Source organism: Centruroides vittatus, unplaced genomic scaffold (genome assembly GCF_030686945.1).
Source record: "Centruroides vittatus isolate TY-2023 unplaced genomic scaffold, ASM3068694v2 contig_2610, whole genome shotgun sequence".
Taxonomy (NCBI): Eukaryota; Metazoa; Arthropoda; class Arachnida; order Scorpiones; family Buthidae; genus Centruroides; species Centruroides vittatus.
In genome coordinates this window covers 1-27,080 of record NW_027121660.1, presented here as the reverse complement: position 1 = coordinate 27,080, position 27,080 = coordinate 1, and the positions used below count along the sequence as shown (strand labels likewise).

The following is a 27,080-nucleotide window of genomic DNA, read 5'->3' as shown; positions in this document are numbered from 1 at the left end:
AGTACAATTACACAGCTATGTTTATTAAAAAATTGTAAAATATTCCGGTCCCAAATACTTAAATATTAGACAAATAATATATATATATTTCCTGATTTATGATATTTACAACCACAAAAATATATTTTATGAAAACATTTGAGAGTAATATCATGAAAGTTCAGTTGGTTGATTGTTTGTGTTTCTCGGCAAATTGCTCGACTAATTTACACTTCAGTTCTGGAATTGTACTAATTTTTAAAAATTTACTGCTCCTGTATTTCGAGTGAATAGCCTAGAATTCAAAATTTATAAAAAAAAAGTTGTGAAAATCAAATTAAATTTTGCAAGTTTTTAAAATAAAATAATTACTTACCTGTAATTTATTCTTTTCGGCTGTATGTATAATGTGTGACAATCTGTACACCAAGGGTAGTAATTGGGATTCGTCATATTGACTATAATAGACTAGAGTTTTATTCCAAGGCGAGTTATCTAATAATTTCATAGATAAGTATAGAGCAGCAGCCGCCACGTGAGACGGAGAATAGTGCGCAAGATCATATTCGACAATCGTCGTCTCCATTAAATATTTTGCCAGTGTGTGTGTTGTGGCATCAACCTACACAGAATAGTTTATGTAAAACTGTACAAGGAAATTATTCTAGAATAAATTACTTACATCACCAGCTTTGGAGTTTCTCCTCAAGAAATGCAATGGAAGGGGTCTTCCTAGAGAAAAGTTGAGCTTCTTCAACATAATACATTCCATTCTTAAAATTTCTCTTTTTTTATAGGCTTTATCTGTGATGTATACAAAATCACTGATTTCTGGAGAATACATTTCTTCATATTTCGATGCAATGAACATGGCAGTTACACCTACTAATTGAAGCTCTCTCCTCTTAACATCACATTCCTACAATTAAAAAAAAACATTATTTGCTTCTGTTTAGTTTGTAAATATGTACATGTTCATTGAATCTTCATGTATTTAAACATGCAAATATTGATTCAGAAGTAATTCATTCATTGTATACTGGAATGTATTGAATATCAACAGCAAATGATCAGTTTCTATAAACAGCATTTAAAAAAATATTTTTATGTACTTTTAATAAACTCCAGTCACTGAAAGATTGAGATCTCAATTGGTCTCTCTTCAATGGTTTATTTGCAATTGGGGTACACTAAAAAGGTTGAGTCAATGGTTATTATAATTAGACATTTGTACATAACTGGATTACTCAGTGAATAAAACATTTGATAACACACAACAGAGGATATCATTTAAATATAATTATGGATTTTCAGCAATAGCAGATATCCCTCCCCAATTACACCATTAACTTGAGGGTCTATGTACTGTACAGTACTCAACAAAATATGAACAAGTCAAATTTCATAAGTTGAAACAATTTCATCAAGATTGAAAAGTTGTTTTAATATAGTACCTAAAGATTTTTATAAAATTTATTAAAAAACAAAAGTTGAATATAGTTTTGATATTCGTGTGATAAATCTTTCATAAACTATTCAGCTACATTTTACATTAGCTATTTTATACTTCTGACAATCATCTTAAAAACTGCACACCCAACTTAAATTATTTGCAAGACTAATTTGAAGAAGATATCTACTTTTTTTTTTAGTCATACTAGGACGAACCCATGATGTGGGAGTACAAAATCAAAACATAACATTTACAACAAAACTAATATACAAATACAATACATAAATTTTACAGAGAAACTGAACATATACAAAAAATAAAGAAATATATTACACAAAACGATAACATTATATATTTAACCAAAATATATATATATATAAAAAGAAAAATGTGGGGAGAACTATCCGAACAAAGAATACTATGTAAGTAAAAAAGTAATCACACCCACCTAAAAAAGAAAAGCAAAAGAGTTAAGCAGTCACGTCTAACAGCGGATAGACTCCCAAAAATCCCTTGCAACGAACACACTTTAAAGGAAAGAAGCGAATGCCACCTTTCGGTCAAATCAAATATTTTAATATGCAAATTAACACAAAATATTCGCCAAACTTCGTACAAAAAGTACACAATGAGGGACAAAAACTTATCAAACTGAATACTAGGAATACCAAAAATACTTTCACGTATTTTTTCTAAGTTTGTACATCTAGCTATCACGTGAAAAGCATCCAATGGCAGATCGCCCTGACAATATATGCAAATTTCTCTGCGATGGTTCTAAAAAAGAAAAGCAAGAGTTAAGCAGTCACGTCTAACAGCGGATAGACTCCCCGATATCTACTTAAGTAGATTTCTTCAGTACAGTAGAAACAAATGTTTTCTTTTTCACTGATCCCTTCAAATCTTCATAAACCAGAATGTTGAAGTGTTACATCATTTAGCAATTTTAATGTATTTTTGCAATTTAATACATCTAAAACTATCCCTAGATGAATTTTCATCTCAAATAGTTTTTGGAAAAAAGATGTACTTTATTGTTCACAAAGTCAGTCAAATTATGAAAGTTCAATGATTGATTATTTTGTGACCTTGTGAAAAGGAAATCATAATTTAGTTTTGAAGTCTTGACAGACTTGCGGGACTGAAAAATTGGTGTAGCAAACAGAATAAAATGGTATTCCAGTTTTCAAAGTTCACTACACATACCATGGTATAAAAATCTAATATTGGATTTGCAAAATGAGTGTACACTTCCATGTGCTGTCCATACTTTGCTTCTAAAAGAAAATTGATAAGAATATATTTTCTGACTTAATACTACATGAAACCGTGTGTGTGTAGATACGTGTAGCATTTGATATATTTATTTTAGTTTAGCTAATTTATAAAGAATCTTACCTGAAGAAATCTGTCAAGAACTGCCACAGTAAGATATAAAGTTTCTTGAAGAAGCTGAAATCTTAGATGGACTTGAACCAACCAGTCAATCAAAACACCTCTCATTTTACCTGTTATTTCAGTTTGTTTATTCAAATGATTTACTCTGATGGGATATTGAATCTAGAAAAATAGGATACCCATTTAGATTTACGTTTTTACACAGATTATAGAAGAAAAAACTTACCTCCAATCGTCTCAGATATTTATAAATATCGTTGACGTAATTACTAACAAGTTGTGGATTTTCACTATCCTCAGCATCAATGTCATTTACATCACCAGGTAACATCTGAGTAGAAAAAGCCTCTGCCAATTCTTCCACCTCAGAAACATCCATTTCATCGGTATAGATCTGAAATTTTATTTCTTTTCAACCAAAATCACATTAAAAAGTTCAAAAAGAAATGAAAAATTTGTACCTTTTCTGCAATAACTTCATTTTTAATTTCTTTAACTTCTACAGGCTTAGGCTTTGGTATCCTTTGAATCTTAATGGGTATTTTCTCTATAAAATCCTAAATAAATTGCAATAGATTAATTTAGAGAAAAAAAATTTTAATTTTGTAGGACAAGGAAAAAATTTAAGTACCTGTTTGATTACAACAGGCTTTCTCTGCACATTCCCGGCTACTTTATTTTTAATATCTTCAAGAATTAGCCTCTGTTTCTGTGGCTGTTGTACTGGTATGTGACTCTTGCCATATACAATATTCTCTCTGTTTCCAATGTCCTGTAACTAGATATTGATAATATTGGAGTTAGTTAATTCCTAAACCTTTTTCTTAGCAAAGTAAAAGTTAATAGAATAAAATTATTTCATATTAAAAGATCTCCAAAAAGCTTACATTAAGAATCTAATCAAAAGTTTGAATTCAACTTTTTTTTTTAATATTTTTAACATAACACACAGTTTACATGTACAGTACATTATATTTTACTTATTGCACGTAATATTGTTGCAAAAGATATATCTGCATGTACTGTACCAACTGATACGGTACATAGACGAGTTTCCTGACCATTTGTGTGGTGTAAAACTTTATGACCTTTTTCAAAGTCAACCAGTATCAATTACTCTTAGCACTCCACAGGGAAACCAAAAGGGGTTAGAGTTTGTAATCGAAGTAGTTGCGATATATTGTACTGTATTTTTGTTACCAGATCATCAGTTATAAAGTCGCAAGTGTTCAAAATTGGTATTGATCCAAGGGAAAACTGTATTCTTACAGCTGCAACATTATACTCAGGCAAGAATGTACTACTTACAAGTTAGTTCTTTGATTTTTTTACATATATATAAGTTTTCTGTATGTCTCTCTCTTATTCTGACTAAACCAGAGAGCCATATTAACGAGATCCAGATAAACAGTTCTACTGTATTTAGATTATGGCAATCAAATTTGCTTTCTAAATAATTATAAAATTTAAAAATTTGAATGGTTAACCAGGAATGCCAGGAATGGTTAACAGAATTTCTATTGTATTCCTATATCATTAAAATGTATAAATACATGAAGATTTTATTCATATACTACACATACATGTACAGACTTATCCTGAAGTACTGACCTCAAAAAATTACACACAAGTTTTTAACTGTCTATTGACTATTCATAAAGATTTTATAAGCAGCATCACTTGCAAGATACACAGCAATGCTTAATCTAATTCAGAACAACTAATTCTTCTACAAGCTTGACAAATTTTCTTTACAGCATGCAATATGAAACACTCAGAAGAATCAATGTTAAATGTTTAGTTTGAAGCTTGAATCCTCAATTTTTTAGTGCAATTTTTTGAATAAGACAGAATTGCTTTCAAGAAAATTATGAACACATGCTACTTAAACATCCTGTAAAATACACTGTACAAAACCTATAATGCAAGGCCAAAGTTATATTCCAACATTTTGAAGATATTCAATGACTTCACCTGGGTATACATAAATAATCACTATACACAACCAACATATATAGCAAGAAACTACAAAAATCCTTTTGTAGTTTCTTGCTATATATTTCTATAGTTATACTTATCTACTAGGATATCATTACATTTGGCTTGATGTCCAAAGAATGCCCTCTAACTAAAAGTTGATCATTGTTTCAAATTACAGCATTCCTTTGCCATAATGAACATGCCTGACAGACTAAACAGTTGGTGTTGACAATTTCATGTTTGATCAATAATACTTCTCTGTATACAAAGTTGCTATCTACATAATTTTCTTGAAAATCTGTGTGTATTGTTTGGAACAATTAAAAGCTACCTTGAGTGTTCTATAGAGGTCACTAATGGTCTTCTGATTGTTCTGATTTATAAAATTGCCCATGTAATCAACTGATCTTTGAATATTAAGTTAGAGATGCAGTATATTAACTGAATTACTTATAACAATACATCCATCACTTGGTATCTGGAGAAATGGTATTCATGAAGGGGTCTGGAACAAAACTCCACGAATGCTTCAAGTCTTTATAAAAATGATATAGTATTTGAATATGACCCACACACATCCTCCTGTATACTTGGAAGCAGTGGTTCCCAGACATCCCTCATGACTCCATTTGAGCATTAAAATTTTTTTTCAACCCTAATGTTAAACCTATATTTAATTTACGATTCAAACTTAACGTAAAAAAAATTCACGAGCACTTTGTATGAAATACAGTGGGCAATTGGTTAAAAAGATTTTTATTTTAAATTACAAGTATATAAACCACAAATAACTTTGATAAGACAAGCATTAAATTATCATAATTTCAATCTAATAGGTAGATTAGAAGATTCAAATATTAAATATATAATAAACACACATTGATAATTCACATTAGCTTACCAAAAATCAAATAATTTTAAGAAAAATTCTAGAGGAATAAGGACAACAAAACAAATATTTAATGTAAAGGGTCTTATTAGACCAGAATACACGACAGCGAAATTTCACGTTAGTCTTATTATTTGTAACAGCAATCTATATCAATGAATACAAAGTTCACGCTTTCTAGGTAGATGAGGACCTATTTTATGTGGCTGTTTCCATCAAGTAGCATCACAGCCCACAGAATAAAACAGCCTTGCCATACGAGAGAAATCCCGTAGATATGCAGTTATCATTACTATACATTCTTTCTGGCAGGAGGAAAAGTGGTCTACCTACATGTCAAGTTTTTATCTGTTTACCCATCACAGTGAATACCTAAGAAATCACTATTAATTCTCCAAAATAAAGTAATTTTAATTTCAAGTACATAATGAAAATACATTACGTGTTTGAAGCATCTTGTCCTCTTTTCGATTGTTGTCCTACTTAAATTTCAACTTGACAAACTTAGAATTTATACAGGGTGTGTTTAAAAGAGAGTGGCAAAATTAATCACTTTGAATTGTTATTTTAGTATACATTTTGGGTCTAACCCCCCCCTCTTCAGTTTAAAAACTGGTCCTGAGTAAAGTCACAAGGAAAATATATTTTTAGTTTAATATGGCAGTTCCCAAAGTTTGTGCTGTGGCTACCTCACGGGCACCCACAAATTATTATAAAATTTTTATAATTTTACTTCTATTTTCAATTCAATGCGACAAGACGCAACATCTAGCAGACCTGATCTAAACCATTAACTCACTTTGCAATAACTGATTGCAGAAGAATCTACAAACATTTACCAGATGGCACACTGCAATAATTTTTAAAATTGTTTTAGTAGTTTGTCAAATTTTCTCGGTACTTTGTGTTTGTATATAAATAGCTGTCAGTTTCACGCGATTTCAGCATTCAATTAGTTTTCAGAATTTGTATCAACTAAATATTGCTGTAATTAAATCAAGTGAAGATTTTTAAGTATTTCTTCTAGTATGCATTTTTCTAAAAAAAAGATCAGTCTGTACTAAATAGTTGTGTTGTGTTCTAACAGTGAAAGCATAGCGGGCACACTGTCAACCAGTGGCAAGAATGTGAAGTGTAAACATCAAAAATATCATGACAGTTATTTAGACTCTAGTTTTACGTTGACAGAAGTTCAAGGCCTCTCTTTAGCAAGGACTTCTGTCGATTGAAAAGCACCAGAACTGGTTTTACATCGACAGAAGTCCTTGTTAAAGAGAGGCCTTGAACTTCTGTCGATGTAAAACCAATTCTGGTGCTTTTCAATCAACTTTACCAATCAACAAAACCAATTATGAATAGTTTGCTTGCTACCAATTAAGTTGAAATGCCATTTAGAAACCAATCATCCTAGCACGGTTATTTAATCTCATGACTACTTTACTAGAAAATTAAAAGTGTTAAATAAAGAAAAAGGTGCTTTTTATAAGCAGGCATCAATAACAAGCAATGCTTTGCTAGCATCTTACAAGATGGCACCTAGAATCTCAAAACTTAAGCTGCCTCATACCATCGCACATAAACTCATTCTACCAACTGCTGTAGAGAGGGTGAACATTAGGGTCGGTGGATCTGCTGGGGGAAAAAAAAGCTTTCAAAAGTGGCTTTGTACATCAATACCATCAGTCACAGATAGCCGAGGACCTCAATGATCAGTTACAGTATTTTACGGACTATAAGATGCTAGGGACTATAAGACGCACCTTAATTTTTAAGCAATTTAAAAAAAAAAACCTATAAGATGCTATGGACTATAAGACACACCTGAATTTTGGAGGCAATTTTTCGAAGAAAAAAGTGCGTCTTATAGTCCGTAAAATACGGTAATTGAAAAAATAAATAGGGAAGGAATTTGGGTTGCAGCTGGATGAGGCCACAGATAACAATGATGCTCACTTGATTTGCTATGCACTTGATTGGTTTATAAATAGTAATAACATTGTAGATGACCTCTTTTCTAAAAGTATCACTGCTGATGCTAAGGCTTACGACTTGTTTGAGATCTACGACACTTCTTTTATATCTGAAAATAATTTGGAATGGACCAAATGCATTGGTACCTGTACTCATGGTGTTCGTTCTACGTCCGGCTGTTATAGAGGATTGCAAGAACTTATTCGAAACAAAGCCCTGATGCACTGTGGACCCGTTGCATTATTCACAGTGAAGCACTCATCAAAATATCCAGGTCCTACATTGAACCAGGCCTTAGAATATGTAGTGAATGTAGTAAACTTTATAAAAACTCAGCCATCGAAGGCAAGATTTTTCAAAAAACTATGTGAGGATATGGGATCCGAACACGTCTTTGTTGTACTCCAGCACATCGCAATGGCTCTCTCGTGGTAATGTTGTCTCATACATTTGAATTGCAGCAGGAAATTTATATTTTTCTTAAAGAGGAAGACCAAAAGAATGCCAAAAATTTTGTGAATGAAGACTTTTTGGTAAAACTAGCATACTTATGTGGTATTTTTGAGAAGCTGAATGCTCTGAACCTCTCCCTGCAGGGAAGCAACATGCACCTTTTAAAGTTGATTGAAAAAATTTCAGCTTTCATAAAAAATATTTTAACTGTGGAAAATAAAAATAAATGAAGACGGAGGAAAAGAATGTTTCCCCTTGTTACAACAGTTTTTGACCTCCAGTGGAATTTCTCTCTCTGGAGGTACGAAATACATTTTTGAAGAACATTTATCGCAGCTTATCACCCGATTTCATAAATATTTTCAAAGTGATAATATTGACAAATTTACATGGATTCAAGATCCATTTAATGCCAGTGCTCCATCTGAATTTACTGCTGCAGAAGAAGAAAATCTTATTGAGTTGTCTTGCAACAATACATTGAAAACAAAATTTAGTAGCATGGAATTAACTAAATCTTGAATATTAATAAAAGACAAATATCCTCTTCTCAGTGGTAAAGCTCAGAGAATTTTATTTCCATTTGCGACTTTTTATTTGTGCGAAGCTGGGTTTTCAGCTGTTGCCGTGATAAAATCTAAGTATCGCACAAAAATCAATGTGGAGAGGGAAATGAGGGTGGCTGTGTCCAGTTTTATTTCAAGATTTGGGAAAATTTGCAGTGATCAACAGGCTCCTCCATCCCACTAATTATAATTAACTGAATTTGTTCAAATTACATTTTTTTCCATTTTAAATACGTGTTTTTATTTAATTTTACTAACTCTTTAAAAAATTATTGGTTATTTCATGAATTTTACTTGTTAGAATTTGACATAGGGCACCTTGAAAAAACCTGCATTTAGGAAGGGCAACAAGAATCAAGTCTGGGAACCACTGGTTTAATATTAACACACAAAAGAAATTTTTAATATGATATGCTGAGTACTAAATATACAATATGAAATTTAAAAAAGAAAAATGAATTTATTGCAGGGGAAAAAAAATGATTTCTGCAGTAATATTGAAATTGGCTTTTCCCCCCGAACTACCATTACTATGGTTAATACATATAAAAAACATTTTATCAATAAAGTGCAATATTGCAGAACTTTATATGATAGATTGACTAATTTTCCCTATTTTATTTGATGGCTTTTATATCAATCCCTAATCAATGATGACAACCTACTGGAAAATTTTTCAGGACCCAACCTTTTTTCTAAAGTTTGTATGCATGGATCTCTTTCATGCTTTTTATATAACTTGTCCACACAAAACAAAAATAAAAATTTTTAAGTCTTCCTCAAACTAACAAATGACTTTCAAAGCAAACAAAAAAAAAGTTTTAAAAAATTCACATTTACAATAAACAAATAATCGACACACACCAGAGAAATATACAAATAATCCTTTGTTAAAACCTTTAACCGGTGAGGGGATCCAAAAACGTTTGCGTACACAATTTGATCATACCCCACACCGGTTAAAGGTTTTAATGAAGGATTATTTGTATAATTCACATTTACATTTTTAAAAGGGTGAAACTTTCATAATTTTTCTGGAGACAGGAGTCCACAATTTTCGTTTATGAATGCATCATTTAGTGTGTGTAGTTTGAAATATATGGTCTATAATTTGATTTTAAGAAAGTTTGTTAAACTACTTTTGGGTTTCCATTCTTGCTACACGAAATTATCGGATTTTTTTCTACCCACAGCCAAATCAATTTGCAGATGAAACATCACAGCTGGCTGACAAGATGGTAGAGCTACTTCAATTGCTTTTTCTAATTTAGCAAAAATATGATAAATTCTGGCTTTGGATATAAAAATCCCCCACAATTGTTTAAATTTATTAGATTTATAGAAGGGACAAGTCTTCACTGATTCAAACAGCCAGAACAATCATTATGCTGTTCTACAACCCTAAGTATCCACCAATGCAGGCCATTGTTACAGAACAAATATTAGTCTATAATGTTACAAGGAGTTCAGTTCTAGTTCAATTGCCTTCAGTAACCTCTTCTACACCTCTAATTTTACAAGTTGACACATTTTTGATTTATTCGAAGTACAAAATGGCACAGAAAAATGCACCATAGTAAATTAACCTTACAAAAATAGCACAAAGCACCAAGAAAAATAATGTTGAATAAATTATTTGAATAATACTGAAAAAATAATAATTCTCACTCTTATGCTTGTCTCAGTGCAGGCAGTAGACTGTACACAAGTGCCACCGATAAACATCTGCAAATTACTGCCAGGCACAATACACCATCTAAGGCTATTTTATTCTGTTAATTTAGTGCTGTATATGCTACCACAGACAACATTTGTTGCATTAGGTTTTTTCTTTGGTATTTAGAAAGGTTAGATACCATATTTAAAAAGTTATTTAATTCCACCATTTTGTTTTATATAAAACTCAGAAAATAATTCAATTATTACATATAAAATTGAATTATTAGTTTGTTTAAACATAGAGTTAGTGGAAGGAACGGCAAAACTAGATCGAGATGCCTCTAGCGGCGACGCCGGGTAACAGAATTGGGGCTACAAAGTCGGCACCAGTGTTGTTCCAGCTAGTACTTTTGTACTAACCTAGTACCTTTTTACTTGTTCCAGTACCAAGATACCCAACACCATTTTCCTAGTACCATTCATAAAATCCTAATAGGTTTCTTTTCAATTTAGTACCTTTCAAAACATTCATTTTTATTCTATATTTTTTTACTTTACTTTGGCAGTAAATGAATGAGGAAGCAAGAAAAACATCTAAGTGCAGCAGTTGAACATATTTTTTTGCAATTAAATTTAATAAAAATGAACTACAAAATCAAGTTCTTACAGATTCCTGTGAAGCACTGTTATTAGCAAAGGAGCTACTTAAAATCAACAATGATAAAATGTTACACTTGGTAATCATCATCTGCTTCAATCATACAAAAACATTCTAGTGAGGAAGATTCCGACAATGATCATCTTACCAGTGATTTTTCAATGTGATAATTTTAAAGTTTAGTACTTCATGTTCATTACTTTTGTTTCAATATTTTGTTCATTTAATTATTGTTGAGGAATAATAGCATTCTTGCAATATATGAATTTTGTATGTAACATGTATATAGTGTTACATACACTATATACAGTAGACTCCTCTATGACATGGGTTCATATAACACAGCGAAAAAATTGCGATCGGGTTCATATAACACGCTAAAAGAGACTAAAATTTAGTAAAAGACTCATATAACACGGTAAAACATCATCGCCGACTCGTGTTGCGACAGGATTAGTTGAATCTGGACCAATAGCGGATATTGTACAAACCGTTGAGTGTAAACGAGCATTGGACCTACTAAAAAACACTTATTATTCAACGGCCATAAAAATTATATTTTTATTAACAATGTCTCCAAAGTTGAGTTATTTTTCTGTGAAAAATTTGCTGATCAGGAAACACGCGTCCGCTGTTCAATGAGCCACTCCACGACGAAAACAAGCTTAAGCAATGGCATTGTCGAACGGTGCACACTCAGTAAGTAATCCTATAATTTTTTGTTTATAGCATAGTTTATATGGATTATTCCCAAAAAATTATATGTGATTTGGAAATGTTGAGTCAAATTAGTCTAGAATCAATTAATTGTATGGAAGAAAACCTTTCAAATAGCCGTATCCCCTAAACTGCACATGTGCCGGGCCGTGATTGGCTCATGTATTTAAATGACTCATACAACACGGATTCATATAACACGGAACGCATCTACCGTTTTATAAAGGGGGGTCTACTGTATATTTTAATAAATAGAAATTTGATATAAATAATATATAAATTTATAATTAAGTATATATTTAAATATATACACACATTCAGCAGTTTACAGTAAAAGTAATGCCTGCATTAGTCAATACAAATCAATTCCCGACTTACAACAGGGTTTGGTTCCGCAACTTCGGATTAAGTCGAGAAGTGACTGTACTTAACAGAACAGTCAGCCATCTTACACAAGCACATGCAAAGGGTAACTAACTGCAGAACAAAACTAAAGATGACGCAATCAATTGCAAGATATGTAAAGATATACATTTGACAAAAACTAAAAAATTGATACATTTTAAAAATTTTATGAAATTTTTTGTCGTAAGTTGAGATGGTCGTAACTCGAGAAGTGACTGTAGATCGTTTTGACTTAATGTATTGATTCTGCACATGCATATGTCGTATTATCAATATTAATATCTATTTTAAAAAATTTTTAAAAAATACTAATCACACATTACTGGTTAACTTTGTATCTGGCAGCACAGTAATATAAGTAACACTATAACCGACCACAAAACAGTTATTTTTTGAAGTTGTGTGTGGCAGAAAGCTGTGGTTCATTATAACACAAAGAAAACAAACATAGTGTATCCCAACCCACAGATGCACATTTTTTCCCCGAAGCAGTTTTCTTTGCCTGCGTACAGGTGATGGCCGACTCAGTTCCACTAGCTCTACATACAGAACTACCTTACATAAAATCAGCCCAACTCACCAACTGAATGTGATCAGACTATTTTAAATGAGGAGGTATCAATTATACATGTTTCAGAAATAGACAAAGCTTTCAAAATTTTTTTTTCTAATTTATTGTCTCTCACCTATCCCACTTTTTCCAATACGAAAATTACAATATCTCAATTAAAATCAAATTACTCAAATCAAGCCAGCTGAACGGTGGACATTCATTATGCCTAGAGATGTGTGTGTGTGTGTATATATATACACATACATATACACACACACACACAATTAAGAGAGAAAACAGTATATTGCTTGAAAATAAATAAATACTGTAAGAAAAATTTGAACACTTGAAAATCCTTTCATAGTCCAAAATAAGCAGATCATTTAGTTTATTTCAATTAATTTTACTGACGTTTTAAAACAAGTAATAAATTAATCTGTTTCATAAATACTTCAAGCTCCACTGACTGAAGTATGCTGACTCCTAAATTTCTCCACAATTTGAAAATCTAAAAGAAGATTAATAAACTGACTTAGCACTTCTTAAACCCCCCCCACACACAAACAATCGTGAGTAGTAAATTCTCTTCAACGTAAATCAACGAATTTAAAAAATACAACGAATAAATTTCTGTATTATTCGATATAGGAGATTTGTGTAAGAATTTTAATAGAAAAAAACAATGGGTTACAGTCACACAATACGAACAGTAATAATTTTGAGTTAACCTCTGACCTATTAGATTCGAAAAATTAACTTATTCACGTAAAATGGCTACATTTATAATTAACTCTATTGTAAAGTAAATATTTGAAAAAATCAATTGAAAAGAAATTTATTAAAATTTGACAAAGAACGTGACAATGAGAGGTGTGGAGATCTTTCTCTCACTGACAAGATTTGTCAAGAACGACTGCATTTTTATCTCTAATCTTACCGCTCTATCGGCTTTTTTTGTCGCCATCATTTCTTTAAAGTACAATTTTGCGAAAATTTAAGCACTTCGCAGACTTTACGACGAAAAAATTGCACGTGGAATAAAGTTATCTGAACAGCTCGTCAAACTTCGAATTCAAAATGAAAATACTGTTATCTGATTGGCGAACTTTCTACTTCTGCTACTCTCGTATTGGTTATATTTATGACGTCATAATTTAAATATCCCGACGGTTCTATGAATTTAATTTCATAATAAAGTTGTGTCTTATAAATACATCGTGAAATAAAACGTGTTATGTTACGGAATGTATTCGTCTATAATAACTTCTAAAATTATTATAATTTTCTCAATATTAAAAGATTACATTTCGTTAGTTACCGAATAGATTTTTTAAGAGGGAAATCATAAATTAAAATGAGTTTGTTTATTGTATTAATTAACTAAATTCACTGTATAAAAATATAATTTTATCACATTAGAAATACAATTTTTGAAAAAAAAATATAAAATGTTATACAATGCCATCTGGTGGACAAAAGTTTCACGCGAATGGGCAATTCAGCGCCGAATTATTACTAAAATAAGGTAAAAATAAATAATTTTATTTACTTTTTCAGATAGTTTGTGTAAGTAAACTTGAGAAGTAGCTACAAAATAAATTTAATCATTGAATTACAGTTAATATCCACACACGTGTTTTATTTTTGATCTTATGAATAAAGTAAAATCGCATTTTATCTCGTGCCAAGAAAGTATATGCACCAGCGCCACCGTTTTACAACAGTTACATATTACAATGTGAAATTGGTCCGCAAGATTTAAAAGACTGGTTCTACGACTGTTGGGGTGGGAAGTTGGCAATTTTTGGCCGTCCTGGCTTCGAAGAAGTGCCAATTTTTCACGTAGGGCTACGGTCTTTTCTCACGTCAAGCGAGAGAAGAGTGTAGCCTTACTGAATTGCAGTTTAAGTTATCTGGAGATGGCTACAACTTTAAACTCTTTCGGTGTTTGGTATGTAATAAAAAAGAAAGTAGAACTGCGGCAGTACGGAAAATAATGCACGATCTAGATGTCCGAGGAAGCTAAATGCAAGGCGGGTGATTACACAAGTGTCAAAATATCATTTTGTGAGAGCTCGACGGCTGGAAAATGATGTTGCTTTGACGTCGGAACCGTAATAGGTTCGCAAACTATTTGTAGTGTTCTGTGCGGTCCTTTCTCGAGCCAGTACATTTGTAAAAACATCTTTTATTGGCGAAGCAAATGGCTTGAAAAGGCTTGTATGCCAAAGTATGTAACGATAAAATGGCTGAGTTTTGGGAAAATGTTTCTATTTTCTGATGAAAGCAAGTTTAATAATTTTGGTTTAGATGGGAAAAAGCATGTGTGGTGAAAGCCAAACACTTCCTACGGGCAAAAAATTTATTGCCGACCGTAAAACGTGGCTGTTGTCGTGTGTTTGGGGTGCATTGTATCTAACGGAGTTGGCAATATGACCTTTATTGGAGGTAATAAACATTACATTGATATATTGTGTGATAATTTATTACTGGTGCATCGAAATTACAAATTGAAGTGTCACTATTTCTAGCAGGACAGCGATCCTAAACATATAGCTGGATATAGCAAGGTTGTGGTTGTTTTATAACTTAAAAAAAAATGTATTCAAAACCCCCAATCATCTGACCTAAATCCTATTGAGAATTTGTGGCATTTATTAGACAGAAAATTTTTAAGAAAGCAAAACTGAAGCAAGCACTTGGTGAGAAATGGTTGAAAATCAGTCTAGAACTAGGGTTGCCACCTCAAAACTTAGTCTCGCTCGGAGATGATGATTTAAGAAACCAAAAAAAAATTCGGGGACGTTTCCATATAAGTATCAGGAGGTGAAGGGTCTAAAGTAGGGTGAATACTAGCTGGCTGTATATTTCTAAATATTTTTAAAAAATTACACTTTTTATTGCGATTTTCGACCCCCCAACTTAATTAAACGTATATATAATAAAATCTATTAATTAAAAAACTATTGGATGTCGTTTTTGACATCAGAAAGTAGCTTTAAATAACTTTACCGAAGTAAAATCCATGCACTAGAACTTTAGAACAATGAATAAAATTTGATTTGAAAAATCTCATAAAAAAACAATTAAGCATTAATTGTGCATCATTAAAGGTTGATTTAAATTGCGATAAAATTTTTTCGCGCAGGTAAAAATTTTTGGAAAAATTTGGAGACAAAAAACATCTAAAAATCAAAAATATTTTTTGAGGATCAACAGAACTGTTTGTTATGTAACGCTATTTAGCCTGCTCGAGATTGACTAGTGCGTGGGACAATAGGAGTAACTATATTCTATAACTTACCATTAATCATCAACCAACACAAACACCGATTATCAAACTGTCCCCTATGTAGGCTATGTCATGTCACTCTCAATAGACATCTCTTTACAGAACAGTCACAAGAGAGAGTACAACTACATTACATTACAGTAAAAATTAAGAGGACTGTCTATCTTGTTGACTGACTTAGCCCCGAAAGAAATGACAGGAAATGAGTAATGTATATGCATGAAATTATAGTGTTTATATTAAATGATTAGACAAGGCAGAAAGAAATGGAGAAAGATTGTTTTTAACCAAAAATCTTACAGGGTCAATGCTTAATGATGATTAGATTGTACAAAATTCCAAATAAATTTTCAGAGGTTAAATCTATGAAACTGTTTCATTTCTTCAAGGGATTTTAATTTAAACTCTTTTTACTTGTATATATATAAAATCTTACTTTCTTTAGCACTGAAAAAAGTAAGAAGTTTTTTTATGTCCATGTGTTCTGTCAGGTTTATAATAGAACAGCTAAGTTGGGAAGTAGATGGAGCCTAACAACTCTGGGTCAAATTGCTCATGAAAATTTCTGATGATTGACCTGGACTGAATCATAAAGTCTTTTAGACCAGTCTAGTGCTTTAGCCATCCAGTTATTGAAGTTATTTTCAGTATCAGGGGTCACCGAACTTTTTTCACAGCAGACCAGATAACTCAAAGGATTACAAGCACAGATCGCATAACCATTTTGTTCAATACAGCACACTGAGTACACAAAAAATAAAGACAACCAACATATTTATTTACTAATATACAAACATGATTGCAGCAGCAAGTTCATAATTGCAGGTACTGGTACTTGTAGAAAAAGCGTTCTGATATCCAAATTTGCAAAAAGTTGTCAAATTTTTTTATTTTACTGATTTATTTAAAAATTATATGCAAACATCAGATTGGACCAATTTTGGCATTTTTACTTACACTTATTTTAATTTTTTTTACATAGTAAATTTATCTACAATGTACAGTACAATATTTCCATATAAATAAATATATTTCAGCTCATTTGTTGCAGTGCAGTGGTGGGCTAGATCTAGCCCACAGGCCATAGTTTGGTGACCCTGCTCTATAACATGGAAGTTTGAGAATTTTTTGATGGAATTTTATGATAGTTTTATACTAGTTCAAATGTTTTAAATATTAAACATAAGCATGTTTTATTTAATAATTTACTATGTACTTTCATTATTTAAGGGCATTCAGATCAATTATAATATACAATGATGTAAGAAACAATGTCCTTTGTTTTTAATTCCCTTAAATATATTGATAATGGTTTACTATATATGTGATACTTTTGTCAAATTTAAAAAAAAAAAAATATATATATATTAAATGCATAATTTAAATAAATTGCATTTAGTTAAAAATTTTAATTATTAATATTAAATATTTCCAGAATTCTGCCTCATTTATAAAAATTCAAATAGAATTTTTGAAAAATGAGTTCTAGTGTGACAAAACTTGGGATCAAATTAATACGAGAAGGTTGCGCAAATAGACCTTTTTATCTGATAGCGGTCACTCCTCAAATTAGAAACTCAGAAGATATAAAAGAACAGATTGGTACTTATGATCCACTACCAAATGAAAGGAATGAAAAATTATGTGCAATTAATTTGGAAAGATTATATTATTGGATTGGACAAGGTGCTAAAATCAGTACTCCACTTAGAGAATTATTAGGTAAGTAATTAACAATAACAATTGTAATATATAGATGTTAACAATATTTTATAAGAATACAGTAAAAACTTCAGTTTAATGGACAAAATTTCCAGTGCATATATCATGAAAATTAACATCCTGTTAATTTTTAAATGCTTTTTATATATAATTAAATCAACAAATAATTTTATTTTCAAATTCAAGAGTCATTGCTCTTAACTTCATGCCACAATGGGACTGTCTTCATATAACTTCAAAGGCAAATGAATAGGAAATTTTCGTTTTTGTCAAATTTAAATGTTTTCTTCTTTTTAAGAACATTATTTCTGTTCAGTTAAATTCAGTTAAAGATCTAAATCAAAAACATTTCCAAAAAATGTTTTTGATATATAAGTTTAATATTATTACAAAAAGACTTTAATAATGTTTGCTTATTACTAATATTAGTAATGTAATATTACTCCCATTGAAAAATTAAAATATATATGTGTGTGAGATGAAAGTTTGATTTATTTTTGACTCTACTATAACTTTTGTTGTGTTATTAGTACAAGTATTTACAGAAGACCACATTTAAAATAAGCATTTTCTGTAGCTATGCAGTACTGCCAATATTTATACCACTTATTAAAACAGTCTTTCAGCCCATTATTTGTTATGTTTTTGAGTGCATAGCACTTTTTGGCTTGCTGATTTTAATCTGCAAATCTTTAGTGATGTTTCATTTTGGCAAAGTATGAAAATCTGCAGGAACAATATTTAGTGAATAAGAGGATTGTGAAAGGAATGGTATTTGGTATTTTGCCAAATATTCTCTATGGGAGCATAATGCATCAGATAGTTGTCATGATGGATAATCCAACTTTTTGCTTGCCAGATATGAAACTGTTTTCATAACATTGCACCACAGAGGCAATCTAATCCGTATATTATGAAATTATTCACAATAAGCAACACGGAAATTATAAGCATTCAAAACAATCTGTCTTTTACCATTTGCTTTTCTTGTGCTTGGTTAACAATTCTTGGCATTCAGCAATCTTGAACAGAACTAAATTTCCAATTCCCTCAAGATTTGAATCTTTGTTACTGTGTATTTGTTTTTAGTTTTCAACTGTTAGTTTTAAAATAAACAAAGTATTATTATATTGCTTATTGTGAATAATTTCATAATGTAAGGACTCCTGTAAATAAATATTTTTGATGGAACTATATTGTAAGTATATTGGTGTTCTACGGTAGTTCACCTATCACAGTGATTTTTCTGATGTAATGTTGTCTACATCACTATCAGCTTAGTTGAGACAAAGAATAGCATGTCATCTTCATGAATTAAATAATTTACTGTAAATTTTCTTAACGAAACTTGACACATGCTATTTGTTGTTTTAAAATTTCAGCCTGATAAACGATTGCTTTATTTGAAGAATTTTAAATATTAGCGATAACATCTTCGAAGCTTTTTAACTCTATTCGTAGATACTCAAATTGAAAAAAATATTAAAAAAACCCAATCATGTTAATGTAAATGTATTTTTCAGATAAATAATGAAAATTTTTATCTTGCAGGACTCGGGGGATTTCTTCCAATTCATCCCCGCACTTACATGACTGCTTGGAGGAATAGAAAGACAATGTTAGAAACTCAAAAAGAAGAAACAAAAACAGATGAAAATTAACTTTAAATAGATTTATTGTTATTGTTTAGATAAATAAATAAAAATATTTTATCAAAATTGATTTTTTTAAATTATTTTATACAATATATAATTCATTATTAGCAAATAAATAGAGACTATCAACTTAATCCATTTATTGAACATACTAATATATTTATAAAATATTACTAAATCATAAATATAAATAAAATTTATCAGAGGGATAAAAGTCATTAAATAATAACCACATTCATTGAGAAAAATTTTTGATTTACTTAATGAATAAAGTTTTGATACTTTTACAATAAACTATTATAATACAATTCAAAATCATATAAAATATTTTGCTGTAAATTCATTCATTATTGTAAGATTGGGAAAAACAACAAAATAATGCTCTGTATGATTTATTGCCCCAAAAACAATACATAAATTGATTAAATGACTGATAATTCTCTTTCCTATTTCATAAAGTACGAAGAAGGAGAGAATTTCACAAAGAAAATTCGATTTCGGGCAAGGGAAGTCGCCAGTAATTGAAAGAGTTGAAGGCAGGATCAATTTCCAGATAGTCTTCATTGTTATGAAGTCCTAATTCATCCAATTCCACGTAAGATATTTCGGGAATCGGTTGCCTCCAATAGTGAAAGCTGTTGAATTGCTGATCGGATGAGGAATTTTCATAGTTTTCCGTGCAGGGCATCTTAAAAAATAATAGTAATTTAATTTATATAATTTTTCTATTTAAAAGTGATTAACACATTTAAAGAAATGTGTAATAAAATACACTTTGTAGAGAAGCGCATAAAATCGTTTTATACACTTATAGAACAATGCTCGAATGATAATTTTTTCAATTAAACACGTAGGATACTGTTACGATTCTCGTCAATTATAACGGGCCAAATGGGTGAAAACTAAATTTCAGGTACTGTACATTACACGCGTTTTGTAAATTTACCAAATGTACAATTAGAAATAAAACAATAATTGGAAAATACTTACGTTTCGCTCAGTATACAGATAGAATAACGCCGAGACGGGTTATACAGAGCGTCTACTCTGTGTTCGATATTCCACTGGTGAAAAATCGATCGACTCCGTGCGCATTTAATGTCTGCAATATTTTATTTTCCAAAAAAAATTAATATATCGACGACAATACTGATAAAATTATACGTATAACGTTTTACTGGTTTAGTAAATGAGCCTTTCAATCTTCCTAATGAATATATTTACGTCTGCGAAATCTTAAAATTTTTTCGGTATTTTTTAAAATAAAATTCATTCCTTTTTATCTACCTGTATACAAATTTCTTCTTTAAATCTTTTATAAAAATGTGTGTTAAAATTTTAAAAATTATTCTAATTATTAAAAGAAGTGCTTGGTTTTCTTAAGGGTGAAGAAAAGGAAAATGTGTATAAGCTATACCATGTGGTCCTAATTAGAACGGGAAAACATACTTGAAAAATATATTTCTTACATTAATTTATTGCAATAAATCATAACATTAGAAATGTAAACGTTAAGCTAGCGTATCTTTATTTAATATGAAAACTTATGGGTTATATACTTAATCTGTGCGAAAAAATCCACACATACCACTGTTAAATCAGAACGTTTTGAATGCATTATATGAATAGATTAAATACTTTTGAATAAAATACTGGTATTAAATTTTTCTTTGATTTTACTAATTCAAAAATGCATTTTTCTGTTAAACTTACACGTTTTTAGTATAGTTATCCTTAAGTAATTAACTAAAGAATTGAAATATAACATCTCGAATTAAATACTTGGTGCACGCTCTTACTGTATCGTGCGTTAAACTTTGCTAGTACAGTACATTATATTTAAAAAAAAACATGCCTAAATTTTTTCTTTTTTGACCATTTTTGCTGTTTGGGCACGAAGAAAAATTTTTAGCAGTGTTCATCGTGAGTATGACTAAAAATTCAGCCTCCTATGGGAGTCGAGTGGAAGAACAAAGCCCATTCAACTCCCGAAAATACCTGAGACGACAGGGATTCGAACCCAGATCCACCAAAACGGTACCGGTACTCTTATGTTCTTACCGCCTGTGACACGCGGCGTTCACTGTATCTTAATTGATATCGACCAAATATTCTTTAATTACATAATGCGAGGTAACAACACATTTAGGTTATACTACTCATTACGCACAGGCCAACACGCAGTGGAGTGTGATGTCAGATAGCTTTACGCGTCACAGCGATAGGATAACCATATTTTCAAAGATAAAAATACAGAAATATCTATATCTGAAAAAGAAATATAAATTTAGGATGGTTAGTATTTTTGTTGATTAAACATTTTATGTTTCATGTTTTTTTAATTTTATGAACCGAGAACAACAGAAATGATAAATTTCCTATTCTAGTAACCGAGATAGTGTTTGTAGTTCAACCAAAGGCCGTATTGTCTTAAAATGAATCTGGACAATTGAATATATACAGTACATAATACAGTATATATATATACATACATTTATAGTCTATCCTAAAAGTTAGGCGATGTTTAAATTAAATGTAAAATCCTAAAATGTCGCAATCACACGGCACTTCGTTTCGATTGAAAATAACGTAAACTTCACTTTTCGTCATTTTGGGAAATTTTAAATTAATATAAAAAATAAATTGGACGTCCAATATTCATTATATGTTTTATAATAAATTTTTTAATTAAATATTTTACTATTAATATAATCTTCCGAAAGAGGGCGTTTTATCTCACGGTGTCAAGTTAGGTGATGTAAGGAAGTGTTTTCTTTTCAATAAGAAGGTGCGAAGAAAAGACTCCATGACAGAATACATAGAAGAAACAAAGAGTGTGATTCAATCGGATATAAATGCAGCCGATTTAAGATGGAGTTTGTTTGTTGCTGCAAGTAAGAGCTATCGTTATGATTCCGCTGTTCGTCCTTTCCCATCGGAATTCATACGTAAGACAGATAATGAAAAAGATATCGAAGCACTGGTTGGTATTTTTCGATGTAATAAAAATATTGTATGTGCGGAGTACAAAGTATTCGTGCGTGCACTTTGGGTTTTCAATTTACAAGTCAGAGAATATCTGATGACAAGTTTGGTAGATTACAGATGAACGTGAATCCTATATGAAGTGACCTCCTCGAAATCCACACTCAAGTACAATTGCAGATGTGAATGACGCTGTTGGGATCCTTAACTGAGCTGTAGACCGTACTTGTAGGAGAAAGAGTCAAAGGAACTGTACTGTACATCCACGTGTGACTCTCCCAAGATTGGCTCGCTTCCGGGCACGATCGGGAGTTGCACCGTACGCTCTGCTAAGGCTGTCGTGTTTAACTATTTGGCCCGGGTGACCGTGCCAGCTTTTCGATTTTTTTGCTCCCGTGGGCGTGCTCTGTGGCTTCGTAAGGGTCCAGGTGGTGTTATTTGCATCTGCAATCCGACCCGTGTTTATACAGGATCTTCCAAAAGAATGCTGTTGTTTTAAATTATTGTAATTATTTAATCATTATCTGAGAATGTTGTAATGTACGTTAAAATGTTGGAAAACTGTCCAAGTTTCACATTTTCTTATTACAATTTCTCAATCTGTGCACCTTAGTCACGTAGCACACGTTCGACTGATACTCAAATTCTTCCTGTGCTTGATGTGGCATATCTGTTGTCAATCCTCCTATAGCTCGTGGAGATTACTAGTGTTGCACAATAATGATTGATTCCAAACTAATAATTACCCCTAAGAATTCTCTCTTTCACCTTTCTAATTTTTCTTCTTCTTTTTACTATTCGTCTACTTGAATGTCTTCACCTCAGTTATTTTCACCATGATAATCTGTCCAATACAAAAATTAAAGATAAATATTAAAATCATAAAGACATAAATCAAATATTTTAATGGAGATAATTAATACAAAAACGTTTCTTAATGCAGTTCCAAGTATTTTTAATCTGTGGCTCATCATTACGAATAAAAAGATAGAAAACTGATCAAAGAAACTCAAAATTTTGAATTTTTTGTAATGTTTTAAAGAATAGTTTTGTGGGTTTTTTCATCCCTGATGATGTGCTTCAGAAACTAGCACTTGTATTAAGCATTGTTTTAATATTAAATATCTTCATTGAAGTAGTGTTAAAAACTTGAATTATTTTGAGATAGATATAAATTTACAAAACTGCTTAGAAATTTTGATATTTAGAAAAATTTTCATTTGGCTTAAAACAAAATTCCTCAAAATAAATACCGTATTTTACGGACTATAAGACACACCTTAATTTTTAAGCAATTTTAAAAAAAAAATACCTATAAGACGCACCTGAATTTTGGAGGCAATTTTTCAAAGAAAAAAGTGCGTCTTATAGTCCGTAAAATACGGTATATTATCCTGTGGAATGTCATATAACTTATTAACTGTAACAACTTTGAAAATAAATTTTTTGGTAAATTTTCAAAGTTATTTTCAAGCTGTGAAAAAATAATTTTATATTTGAAAATTAAATGTTTTAAAAATAATTTGTATTTGTTAAAATAGATATTGTATATAAAAATATTTTAAATTTTATTTTATTTTATTTAGAGACAGACAATTGAGGATGTAATTCCATTCCAGTTATTTCTTAAAGATGATTTCTGTTTAAAAGATATGTCTGCAGCCTCAGTTAAATTATTGCATTGGGTGTTGTTATCTGACTCAGTCATTTTGCAATCTATGCCAAAGCAGGAGGTATTTATTATTATTTAAATTTTCTGGGATGTTTTTTTAATTACCTTATTACTTCAAATTTAAGCTGCACTTTTTATTCCAATATTTAAGACATAAAATTAGGATGCAGCTTAAATTCAAAGCAAATATTTTAACTTGTTATCTCTGTCAATCTCCCACTCTCCAACAGTCGGGTTTTTGCTTTACACTCTATGTATGCGCATAATATTACAATCGTCGATAGCAGTTTATTCGGTGGTTCCCCATTTGCAGTTTTCTGATTCAATCCAATTGCTGTTTGACAGCAATTGTGTAGAATTGAATTTTAAATTTTTTTTATTGTCCATACTCGCTAGTAATGGAAAAAAGTTTATATATGATGCCGAATTCAAAAGAAAAGTTATATTGTGCACTGAAGAAATTGGAAATCGCAGTCGGTAAAAGATTTATGGTTGACAAAAAGAATATGCGTCATTGGAGAGCCATGAAGGAAAAGTTATTTCAGTGTAAAATAGACAGAAAATCATTCTCGGGGCCTAAAAAAGAAAGACATCCTGCAATTAACACAGCTGTTTTATCTTATATAAAGAAATTACATGGTAAATGCTTATCAGTTACAAGAGAGACAGTTATGGTTAAAGCCAAAGAGTGTGCTAAAAGTAGTGGCCTCCTGTTTAAAGCAAGATGTAGATGTTGTGAAATTTTATAAAATGAGAAGGATTAGCATTATGAAGAAGGACGACAATAATTCAAAAGTTGCCTGCAGATTATGAGGATAAGCTTCTTAGTTTTCAGCATCATGTAATCAACTTAAGAAAAGAATACAAAAATTCTTTTAGTCAAGTCGGAAACTCTGATGAAATAGCAATCTTTTTTGATATGCCAAGAAATTATACGATAAACAAGAAAAGAGAAAAACAAATTGAAATTTTAAGTACTGGATATGAAAAGTCACGAATTACTGTAATGCTGTCTATAACTGACGATGGAAACAAATTGTCATTTTTTATTATTTCAAACAGAAAAATTATCCAAGGATAATTTTCCTAAAGGCATTATAATTTGAGCATAAAAGAATATATGGATGACAATAGAATTGATGAAAGATTGGTTAGAAAATGTTTGGGAGAAGAAACATGGTGCTCTTTTAAAAAACAAAGCATGGTAGTAATGGATGCATTTTGAGGGCATTAAACTTAAAAGTAAAAACAAATAACTGTGATCTGGTAATGATATCAGCAGGTATGATTAGTCAACTCTAACCACTTGATATGTCTGTTATCAAATCGTTTAAAGATAGAATGAGAACCCGTTATGAAGCATTGTTAAATCGAGAAGATCATCCTTTGACACTAACTGGTAAAATAAAACAAGCATCGTCTTCTACAATAGCTCACTGGGTTTTGCAGTCTTGGAAAGATATCCCTAAAGAAATTATCAAAAAATCATTTTTAAAATGTTGCATTACTAATGATTTAAATGGCACTGAAGACGATGTGTTCTGGAATAGTGAAGATGAGAATTCAAACTTTGAAAGTATATCTGAAGAAGATTTTCATTAAATTAGGTAGCTTATTATATTTATATTAATATGTATTTAAGTAAATAAAAATGTTACTTATTTTTTATTATTATTTTCAATTTTAAACTCTTACTATGGCTCATATTCAAAATAATATAGTATATTATAGTAATGTTTGAGAATTTGAAGTTTAAAAAGATTGGAAGTTTTTGCATATACAAATAACTGTTATTCAGATGGTTGTAATGGTTGAATATTTCAGTTTGCCATTTAATTACTCTCTTACTTGAGTTATTATCTGAGGCACAGCTATTATTTTTTTACATAAAAGAGGATAAGTTGTTTTTGTATATAAATCTGTGGGCTAACCAGTGTCAAAATCTTACTAGGATTATTATTTTATAGGAATTTACAGTGTTTTAATTTCAGTTGTAATTCTTAATGGCTTAAATCCACATATGTTTGTTCTCATTTAAGTGACTGGCTAATTCTGATATGATAGTTCTGATTGCTGCCAGATGATTAATGTAGTATTCTACATTTGTACATCTGTAGACTTATGTGAACTGCTTTTTTTATTGATGGAACATGTGTTTCTGTGGTAGTCATATTCAAATACAATTTTTCTTAGAACAAGCTATTAAATTTTAATGATTATGTAATTAAGCATTAAATTTATCAATATAATAATTTTTGAGTTTCACTTCAGTAACATTTAAAAACATAAAATACTTTCAATGCTCTGGCTTGGCATAAAATTGATGGCTTTCTTTTCTTATTATTTTTGATATGTTACAGTTAATCTTCTAATAATGTGTGTAACTATTTAAGTAGTGAATAATAATAATAATTTGTATTTAATGTTGAAAAAATTGGAAATGTCTAATCACATTTTTAATTTATTTTTTTTTATAGTTTGAAACTATTCAGAAAATAACTAGTCAGTCATCATTAACTCCTTCCCCAAGTCATATATTTAAAGTTAATTGCAAGCTTGGAGCTCAACAGTTTCAGCAAAACTGTATAGGAAAAAAGACATTTTTTGCATTTCATGGTTCTAGCTTACAAAATTTTCATTCTATTTTGAATAATGGTTTAATTGCTCATTTGAATAAAGTAAGTTAATTTTCATGTTTTAAGATTTATTATTTTCACTACTTAGAAACTGAAATTCTTGCAGAAAAATCTACCATTATGTTTATTCATTTACAACAGTGGTTCCCAACCAGTGGTCCGCAAGAGCTAAAATATGGTCCGCGAAAGATTTAAAACTTTTATTCATTTTAAATTATTATTCCCACATTGATACAAACTGAATTTAATTTTTACTAAAAATGTTATGTTTTCTATTATAATAGTACTGTTAAAACATGTTACTCTTGAGTTTAACAGTTACTTATGTTAAAAGTTTTGATTAAAGTTTATTTTTAGATTGACAGTTTATTTTCTTAAACCTTGTGGTCCCTGGTCAAAAAAAGGTTGGGAACTGCTGATTTACAAGAACATGAAAT

The 27,080-nt window shown here is 30.6% G+C and overlaps 3 protein-coding genes and 1 long non-coding RNA gene across 4 annotated transcripts; 2 read left to right on the top strand and 2 right to left on the bottom strand.

Annotated features, from left to right (window-relative positions):
- Positions 1-120: 120 nt before the first annotated feature.
- On the bottom strand, positions 121-13,817 carry LOC136971590 (G2/mitotic-specific cyclin-B-like). Its single transcript, XM_067266056.1, has 8 exons — positions 13,619-13,817; positions 3,462-3,608; positions 3,292-3,387; positions 3,057-3,224; positions 2,831-2,992; positions 662-898; positions 356-601; positions 121-274 (listed from the first exon to the last, which is right to left on the bottom strand). Exons 1-8 carry the CDS (start codon positions 13,646-13,648, stop codon positions 161-163), a joined length of 1,200 nt encoding a protein of 399 aa, XP_067122157.1. The 5' UTR covers positions 13,649-13,817; the 3' UTR covers positions 121-160.
- Positions 13,818-14,140: 323 nt separating this feature from the next.
- Positions 14,141-19,417, top strand: LOC136971589 (small ribosomal subunit protein bS16m-like). The gene is made up of 3 exons (XM_067266055.1): positions 14,141-14,206; positions 17,409-17,695; positions 19,247-19,417. The coding sequence occupies exons 2-3, from the start codon at positions 17,452-17,454 to the stop codon at positions 19,354-19,356; spliced, it is 354 nt and encodes a 117-aa protein (XP_067122156.1). The 5' UTR covers positions 14,141-14,206; positions 17,409-17,451; the 3' UTR covers positions 19,357-19,417.
- A 309-nt stretch (positions 19,418-19,726) lies between these two features.
- On the bottom strand, positions 19,727-20,450 carry LOC136971588 (uncharacterized). Its single transcript, XR_010880185.1, has 2 exons — positions 20,341-20,450; positions 19,727-20,038 (listed from the first exon to the last, which is right to left on the bottom strand). It is a non-coding gene; the product is annotated as an uncharacterized lncRNA (long non-coding RNA).
- A 1,618-nt stretch (positions 20,451-22,068) lies between these two features.
- On the top strand, positions 22,069-26,728 carry LOC136971587 (protein mono-ADP-ribosyltransferase PARP16-like). The gene is made up of 3 exons (XM_067266054.1): positions 22,069-22,333; positions 23,922-24,068; positions 26,485-26,728. The coding sequence occupies exons 1-3, from the start codon at positions 22,157-22,159 to the stop codon at positions 26,692-26,694; spliced, it is 534 nt and encodes a 177-aa protein (XP_067122155.1). The 5' UTR covers positions 22,069-22,156; the 3' UTR covers positions 26,695-26,728.
- Positions 26,729-27,080: the final 352 nt, after the last annotated feature.